The sequence below is a fragment of the Solanum tuberosum genome, unplaced genomic scaffold, assembly GCF_000226075.1.
Source record: "Solanum tuberosum cultivar DM 1-3 516 R44 unplaced genomic scaffold, SolTub_3.0 scf00264, whole genome shotgun sequence".
NCBI classification, from domain to species: domain Eukaryota; kingdom Viridiplantae; phylum Streptophyta; class Magnoliopsida; order Solanales; family Solanaceae; genus Solanum; species Solanum tuberosum.
The window spans coordinates 278,025-287,730 of record NW_006239193.1 but is presented as its reverse complement, the minus strand read 5'-3'; the positions used below and the strand labels follow the sequence as shown (position 1 = coordinate 287,730).

Below are 9,706 nucleotides of genomic sequence, written 5' to 3'. Positions count from 1 at the left end.
ACAAACTTTTTTTTTAAAAAAAATCTGATAAATAATCTCATCCCATGAATATCAATCTTACAATAGATGTAAACTGATAGACCAAGAAGAGTGATGGTAAACTCCCTGACATGATATTTGATTGGGAAGAACAGAAGCAAGTTCAAAAGCAGGTTCAAGGAGCAAAAAATGATGATCAAGAAGGCAAAGGGGGAATTAAAAGATGTTATTGTTTCCCTCGACAAAACTCTTGGGAGCTAACTTAGAAAATATTTCTTAGAAAGAGCCACCTTTTGAATATCAAAACCATATTAAATCTTACCATATTAGTGTTATAAGATAATGTAATTGTCAATTTGATTTGGTCTTTATGGTTTATAGATGAACTCAAGATATTCATATGTTCTAGGATGAATTGTAAAGAAACACATTTTTGTTTATAAAGTAACCTGGTTCTATAGTACATAATCCCACTCAAAAAATGTACAATTCAGACGGCACACCCCTTTCGTAAAGCTCCTCAAGCACCTTCCGGGACAACATTGATTACAAACTGTCCACAATGGACTCGAACACCCAATAACTTCAACCAAAAGCTCAAATAAATAACACTTCCATGAATACTTCCATGGTTCAGCAAGAAAAATATAAATCTGTACAGCATGAGTCTGTATGTAAAAGCATCATAATCCAACTAAACTGTGCAGTCCCGATAACCCAGCACTTCATCTGGAACTAACAGGTCTCTAGAACATGAAAACCAACATTGATTCATTAAGCATTAGCAGTCTTCATTCCATCTGCAAATACAAAGCGCATTCTTATGCATGTAAACTTGTTCCAAAAACAATGAAGCAAACTGAACTTTTCAACCATAACACCATTTGATAAGGCGATCATACAACTATTGATCAGAATCCTTTGGCAGTTGCTGCATAGTTCGTTCTCTTAATCAAATTAATTTTCCTTCAGTAAACACTTCGAAAGAAATACAAGTAAAGATAGATACCAGACCTGAAACACACGCTCCACCAGCAGATATGCTCCAAATTACAATATTTGACCTGTCTTTATGCTTCACTGACATGTCTGAAAACAGTGATAGATTTACTTTGATCATCTTCAGTGAAGGATTTCATACTTTCTTTTTCAACCTTGTTAACACATGAAAATCTATCAGGGATCTCATAAAAGGATCCTCCTAACGGGACATACTAAGTCACAGATGTTAAGGGAGATACCTGTGCTTCTAACTCAGCTATTCTTTGTAAAGATAATTGTTCTACACATGCACGACGTTTGCGTTCTTCTTCCAGCAACCCAGTCATCTGATAGCGCAGCTCAGCCATTTCTTGAGCTAAATCCTCTGATTCTTCTTTGGCTTTTAGCTTTTCCATTCTCAGCTCTTCCTACCCATTCAGATTAATGGACCAACAGCATTAAATCGCATTAAGACTTGGATGTAAATGTTTCTACGGATGTCAACTTCAAAAAATACCTTAAGCTGCTTTACAAGTGATTCATAATTCTTTATTTGACCTGCCATTTTCTTCATCTTGTCAGTCAAGTCGACATCTGATAGCCCTAGAGAAGCCAGTTTGATAAGGAGTGGACCCAAAATGTCACCACAGCAGCTTAAATGAAAGGAATAGTGTGAGACACAATGTAAAAATAGTTGGAAAGATGACTTAGCTTTACTATAATTATAGGTATTTAGCACAGAAAGATTCTTAATACAAGCATGGTCAACTACATGACAATACACAATCACTATCTCCAACAAACTTCAAAATGCATCTACCAAATGTGAAAATCATGAGACAATTTGATTTATTAGATGAATCATACTAAGAATTTACTCTGGAATAAGTATGGTTCTTTCACATCAACAACTTGTCGCCAACATCTGATCTTATTAATTAACATTAATCATTCATCATCTTAAGCCAATAACGTAATGGTAGACTAAGATCTGAGTATATGATCACTGCATACCTAGAAGCACTGTCATCTTCTTTACTTGAGGAGCTGTCATCATTGTTCGGTATCAAACCACGAAATAGCTCCTCTACTTTTTCAGAAAATGTTCTGGCATTCAATTCAGACGTCTGGAGTTGTTCCCTAAGATTTACATTTTCCTTTTCTAAACTTTCGATAACTTTCTCTGCATCATAAATTTGAAGTTGGAGGTCATGAATAAGCTCGTTCATCATAGCACTATCTTGAGCCGTTTCATCCTGGGATTTCTTTGCTTTGAAATAATTCTGCTCCATGGCTATCAAATCAAGCTTCATACTCTCTATTTCGAATTGATGCTCTAGACCTACGGATGCTACTGACTCCTCTAGTCTCTCAATGCACAAAGCTGAACCCTCTATCTCTAACTCTTTGCTTTCCAACTGCTGCAACAAATATAAGCGTTCAGCATTTGACGTTTCCAACTCTTCCCTTAACCTTGTAACCTCTTCTTCCATGTTTTCAAGGTTTGCAAGTTTCAATTGAAGGCTGCATACACACTTACTCAGAGAATCCATCTCTTCATTCCTCAAATTCAGCTGATCCTGCAGGTAATCTACAACGAATATATTGGAAATGGTGGGACTAAAATGGGCAATTCAAGTCAACAACAAATAAAATAGATACAATTTTCACTATTGAAGAGGACCAATCATATATGACAAGCTACAAAATATAAAGGGTATGGCCTATAGAAAATTCCTAGTAAATAATGACCAGATAAAGGTGAAAGTTTGCAAAAGACTATGTTGCTCGAACTCTCCAAAAATATTGTCGCACCCGTGTCGACTCTCCAAAAATAACTGCTTTTGGAGAATCCGATACGCACCCATCAACATTTTTGAAGAGTCCGAGCAACAAAAGCAAAATATATAAACCAGAAAAAGACGATACGCGTCCATAAAAAGGTGATATTTCTCCAAGGAAAATGCTAAACGTTCATATGATGGCAAAAGATGACTTCAACTTGAGAATCAACAGTCAACTACCATTTTAGTCCTATCAGTGTGGCATAAGCTTGAATTCTCTTTCTTTTTTGAATATTTCTACGGCCTGGGGCTCCGAGCACCAGGAGTCCAGGAGGAGTATACTTTAGGTAAGAATAAGGAATGTTTACCAAGTAAAATAAAAATTAGTCACATATAATGTAACAAGAATATTTTGGAGTGATACCTATCTCTTGGGAACAGTTCTCCAGCTCACTTTTCAGCTTCTGGGTGTGATATTTGTCTTCTTCTCGGGCCTCAGATAATGTCTGCACATGCTGTTCTATTTTCTGTAAAATAAATTTAATAGAAATAGTCAAATTTTCACCTTAGTCTCCAAGATTTTCAACTAGATAATAGAATGTTCATGATTGACAACATAAGTTGATTGTATTCATAGTGGTTATTTTCAGTCCAGTGGTCAACTACTCGAAATTAATTTGTGATGACAATAAGTTGTGTTAACACATTATATCTTTACAAGATGATATAGTTCATACTTCATAGTTGTTTTTAGATACTACTCTATTCCATTCCCAGAACCAACATACGATAAGATTGCCAATTGCCGTGCAGTTGAATTTATGAAAAACTTTACCATCCTCTTTACATTAGTTTATGGATTATAAAAATCAACATAAGACAAATATAGCATACATAAAGATTATTAGAAGCTTTAAATAATAATAAATCTTGTTACACTAGAACATATAAAACCTCATGGTTAGCAAGAGTAATAGAGGAAAGTGTGCCAGCTCCTCATAATTTTGATTACTAGAAACTTGATTGTGCATAGGTAAAGGGTAAGTACCGAAACATACATGAAAAAAAAAGCAGTTAAATGGCATGGGTAAAGGGTAAATATTTATTGGAAGGCAAAACTAAAGTCTTGTCTTGTCTTCTTTTTATTTTGGGGTGGGGAGAGCAGGGGCTCTTCCACTTGCTAATAGGAGACGAGGCACAAATTTGCAAAATTAGGAGGTAAGATACAAATGATATTTTACACAAAAAGGAAAAGCTATTAACCGCTCCAACCTATTAACATGGAGACATCCAAAAGACCTTTCATATGATTCTACATTTGTATGTTCCAAGATCAACAGCAATGATCATACTTTGTGCTCCTCTAGATTTTTAAATCTATGTCAACACTATTGTCACAGAGGAGTATAAAAGCACATCAATTTTACTAACAAGAATGCAGAACATCACCAGCTTTATAGCCAAATAAGTAGATGGTACTACTCAACTAGTAAAGGCAGTTTTGGGTGTCAAAAAACTTGTGAAGCCCCAATAATTTCTATAATTAATTCGGACTAATTTAGAGCTAAAGCATGAAATTTAATCAAATTTGAGTTATATGGGGCCCGCGCAAGCGTAACTAAGTCATGGGAACTCCTGTAATTAATATTGGTATAGCTTGTAATAAATTATAACTCCATGGGATAAGTGGTTGAATTAATTGAATGAATCAGCATTATTAGATTTTTTGGAGAATAATTATTTATCAATGAATAAGCAATGATTAATGGGGATAATCATTCAACCAATGATCAGTTGGCAAGATAAGAAAGGAAATATGGAATCGATGGATTACTTGGCAGTGACTAAGAGGGGGAAAAAGGATTACATAAAGACAAAATGAGCAAGAAAAAAATGGAAGGAAATTGGGACTGGATTACCTAGAGACAAAATGAGAAAAAAAGAAAGGGCATTGGGACTAAGAGGGTACATGTCATGAAATAAATTGGGTGCAAAAATTAAAAGAAGGGAATAGTTAAAGGTATGTCTTCTTGTGATAAAAATGAGAAAGAAACAATGAAACAGGAGGCAAAGTTGGAATGCAAATTTGGAACAAAGGATATGCTGGCAGTGAAGTCCAGCTGAAACGCCACTCTTGGTGTTGAGAAACTTTAAGAAATCAATAACGCGCATGCGGCGGTGGCGCAAGGCGTCACTTGTGGCGTCCAACTTAAATAGCCTTTATAAGGTATTTTGGGGGAGAAAATTTAATTGTTTGGAACAAGTTGTTGGAGTTAGAGAGAAGGGAGAGCTCAAACTTTATGAATGCTATAGGCAAGTATCAAATGCATTGCTTGGTAGATTTGATTCATTAAATACATTTCCTCATGCTCAAATATCATGGAAACTATAGATCTGTGAAGAAAATATCAAGAACCTTTAAATTACACAAGTCATGAAAAATCTAGGGTCCTTCAAAGAGGCATTCCTTTCACTCATGTTCCATGGACATTGTAGACTGAACTTTTGAAGGAGTTGGTTTTAAACACTGATTTCATGAAACCCCAGAAAGCTAGTTTTGAAATTGAAAAGTTTGTTGATAAAGAAGATGAATATTGTTGTGTTCTCATGAACAATGTCGTTTTTAGTTTCTAAAGGAGTGACTCAGTTCCATAACACGTGTAGTGGACGAATTGGAGTTAAAATTCAAGGATTTGACTTTCAAATTGAGAAATAGGGATTCTTACTGAACTAATGAAGTTATATTCAGGTGTTGGACACTAAAGTTGACTTAGTTGGTATTGTTGTGATGCGTTATTGATTTACATAAACATAAACTCGTATATGTATATTGTAAAAGATACTTTGGGGTAAAATTTGGAAAGTGATTCGACGTATGTTCAAACTTACTACCTCTCGAAGTTTTTCTTGAAATTCATATTGTTGAACTGATTTATGTAAAACATGTTTAAAGTGTTTCTTAACTTGTGGGGGCGAGCATATTGGGATTGCACCATTTCTTGCCTTGTAAATAGTTTAGGTGCTATTTGTCATGATTTTCATAAAATGTGAAGGGTAACGTTTTTGAAAACCTTTACATATTGAAATAGCACTTGTTAAATCATTAAAGATTATATTTATTTGTTGAGTATTTTACCATGAATTGTGAAAGGATTTTTTTTTATTTTTGCTCAAACGGTTGGATTGACTATGAAGGTCAAGGTTGAGAATTTGGGACTTACAAGATTCACCGAGATTGGCTTCGAACATGTTCCTTGTAATGACATGAAACTAAACATGCCGGTGTAGGCGTAGGACCTACCTTATGGTTAGGATTATGGTAGAGTTGTCCCATGAGTGGGTACTATTGTGCTACTTTATTACCATGGCTGAGTCGATTCATACAACACTTTGATGAGACAACCTGAGCAAGTAGGATATATAATACTTGCTGCTACGTACCAGTGTTATCAAAAGCAAAAAGTGCAAAAAAAAAACTCTAAATCCGTTGGGACTTCAATCGCTACGCAACTAAAGAGTGAGCTTTAATATAAAAAAAGAAGCCGCCAAGAGATTTAAAATATATATGCCTTAGAACCATGATGATGACACGAAAGCACTCAATCCGTTTTGAGACTTGCCTCACGGCTTAAGCACACCTTTGACAATACTGTTAGGTACATAAGCTAGTTGACTTTACATTTTTTGATGGTGAAGGTATAGTACTCCCGGTAAATGATAAAATCTCACATGATTTTGATTAAGCTTTAATGCTAAAATGAGTACCTTGAAATGTGTTTATTTTGATATTTCATTTCAATGTCTAAATTGATAATTGTTATATAAATGCCTCTTGTTTATATCAATGTCTATGCATGCCAGTTGATTTCTTTAAATCGTGTGTCACATCTTGGGGAACGGTTGTATGATACAAACTAGGCATGTGAAACTTAGATTGTTATATTCTGAGTCACTGAGACCTGTCTCGGTTTCCAAGCTTAATTCTTGTCATAGAGGCTCCATAGAAGATAGCAGTTCTTTTGGGTTGTAATTACTATTATTCACATGGAATGCATGCATGAGACTTTTTTATTTTGATGAATATTTCATTTAAAAGAAAAATTTTGTTGATTTAACGGTTGTATTTATGCATGATTTTTTCAATACTTAAAGGATTGGAATGTTTCAATAGTTTTGCATTCATTGTTTAAGTGCATAATTAGGGATGATTACATGGGTTGGTTCGCTCAGGTCGGGTAGAGTTCCAGATGCCATTCACATGGATTTGGGGCATGACACAACTTTATTAGTCTACAACATCTGAAGATGACTTGATAATGGCCAAAAGATAGAAACCAAAAGATTCACAAACAAAGATAAAGATATTTGAAATTACTCTGATCAGTTCAACGCTCTGACCTTGTGAACCCCTCAGCGTATCCTTTTCTTTCCTAAGCTGCCAAAAAGGGAATGAAGTTAAAGGAAGTATAGAAAGCTAACTAGCAAGAAAGTTATCACATGTCAAGTCATTATCAGAAAATAATTTGGACAACAGCTATGACCATACAAGCAGGCCAAACTAAAATAAGAAGTCAGATACCCAAATTGACTCCAACTTGGTTTACTATAGAATCATTCCGACTAGTCCACAAAAAAAATGATTCCCAAATTTTTGAATCAAGCAAAGCCAGTACAGTTAAATTACTGCACATAAGATTTCTCACTTAAAAGTGTTCAACCAATTATTTCCAGTATTAAATTCCAGATCATTTAGTCAGATGTTTGGTTGTCACTCTTAGTTTCCATATTACTCCATAATACATGCATTAGTTAAACGGTAATTCTAGTATAATTTTAAGCTGAATTCAAGGTAGATTAACAGTATAGGTAGTACTAATGCATGGATCAAAGCACGTGGAAAGGAAAGAATGTTGTTTTATTACTTGTTAGTTAAACCATCTTTTACTTGTAATAACTTAGCTAAATCCAAAAATATTTATAATATTGATTTTAAATATTTTACATTCTAACGTAATTAACCAATCATCCAACAAAATGCAAATACAGCAGTGAATGTCATTCACCTAATTATGACACATGAATTATAATCCGCATTTAACTTGTTCATGAATCAAATAATACCCTAGTGCCATAAAAAATTCCTGAAGCTAGTTCCAGCATAACTTCCATGGATATTCAACAACAACTAGGCATCAATCCAAAACAAGTGAGGTTATTACTTCCATGGATATGCTATAACAAATATTATGATATGATTGAAGAGCAGATATTACCTCTTTACATCTTGCCCTAATCTCCAATAGCTCCTTTACATCAAAAGAGTGCTCACCACTACTTGTAGACATTCTAAAAACACGCAAATTAGTGTCCACATAAGAAAAACAGTGCATCCAACTTAATTTATCTGGACAGGATAAAAAATAAATGGCCTCACAAGCCATAGTCATGTTAAGCACCATATGAGAAATCAATTTTACACCTGACTTCTAACTCCTTATACTCAGATTGATCAGATATGAACAACAATATAGCAAAAACAGAAAAGTAAGGATAACTGTATGTGCATAAGAACTAGAAGAGGTTAATGGATTATCCATTTGGGACACTCAGTTCCAACTAATGTCATAATACCTGTATAGTAAAAAGAATATGGATTGAAATGCACACACTCCATTTTCCCCATTTCTTGATTAATGAAAATGTTCCTTCAATATAGAGGTTCAAGGAAATGATAACCACATATCTGGTAGTAGTTCAAAATTCTTCCTGCTTCTCAATAATCACATACACTAGTGCCTAGAAACAATGACGACTAATGTAAATGCATATTGTAATGCTCATTTCCCAAATACTAACCAAAAAACTAACACCTAACCTTCGGCTACCCCTCAATGGCACTAATAAGCACACATGATACATAGGTATAGGGATGCCTATTTTACTAGGTGCAATAGAATACTCAATCAAGCATTCAACTCATGGATTACTCCCGCACCAGTTACTTCTCAAGGAAACTGAAAGAAAAAAAAAATAGCAATGCCCTACACCTCGAATAATGCAGAATGGATACAGAGAATCATGTTGCCCACTTCAACTAGTTGATCAAAATGCCTACACCTTATTTATCCCATTTTCAATTAAGAAAAAAAAAAAATCTAGAGATTGACGAAATTGATTAAAATCGTGTTCAATAATTCAAACTTGTTTCAGCTTCTACACAATCACAAAATACAGGAAAAATTGTTCTAAAAAATGATTACTTACAATGATAAAGTTGCAATTATTTTTACATACAAAAATAAATGAACATAATTTATATACAGCTGCTCCAAAAATTACATGATTAACAAAACTAACACTCGAATAGAAAAGAAAGAGAAAAATAAATACCGATTCGTGGGGGTTTACGATGCCAAATTATCCCCAGAATATCTTAAGATGTCCAAATTTTGAGCTAAAAAATGATTTGACAGAGAAATTTTGAAATGCAAGAGATTATGGGAATCGGGTCTAACCCATTACAAGGGTAAACGGGTTTATTAAATGAAGGGATATTAGTAAAATCTAATTTTAATGCTTACTAGTATACGTGTCTGCGCGTTGCGCGGTAAGTTAATAAATGTAATGATAAATATTAATTGATTGAGAATTTAAAATTTTAACTTATTATAAGATTTTATTTGAGAATGTTAACATTTAGCATTTTAATGTGTTATAATAGAACATTTATATAAATAAATCAATATATAAACTTAGTTCATTGTCTAAATTTGACAATAATTATCTTTTATCATTATTTAATTTATTTATTTATTAAAATTATTTAAAAGGGTAAATACTACCACCCTATCCATATTATCCTCTTGTTAGAATAATAAAAATATAAGAAAATTTAATAGTTAAATTTAAATAAAATATAACTAAGAAAAGTCCTATCATAAGACTAAGAATACAACAAAAAA

At 33.8% G+C, this 9,706-nt stretch overlaps 1 protein-coding gene across 2 annotated transcripts; it reads right to left on the bottom strand.

Annotated features, from left to right (window-relative positions):
- Positions 1–385: 385 nt before the first annotated feature.
- Positions 386–9,264, bottom strand: LOC102602877 (probable DNA double-strand break repair Rad50 ATPase). 2 transcript variants are annotated; one of them, XM_006358209.2, is made up of 9 exons: positions 9,135–9,264; positions 8,018–8,090; positions 7,120–7,179; positions 3,169–3,271; positions 1,975–2,551; positions 1,478–1,613; positions 1,221–1,388; positions 994–1,133; positions 386–779 (listed from the first exon to the last, which is right to left on the bottom strand). In XM_006358209.2, the coding sequence occupies exons 2-8, from the start codon at positions 8,087–8,089 to the stop codon at positions 1,050–1,052; spliced, it is 1,200 nt and encodes a 399-aa protein (XP_006358271.1). In that variant the 5' UTR covers position 8,090; positions 9,135–9,264; the 3' UTR covers positions 386–779; positions 994–1,049. The 2 variants fall into 2 exon arrangements, with proteins under 2 accessions (XP_006358271.1, XP_006358272.1); XM_006358210.2 differs by having other exon boundaries at positions 994–1,068.
- Between the last annotated feature and the right edge of the window lie 442 nt (positions 9,265–9,706).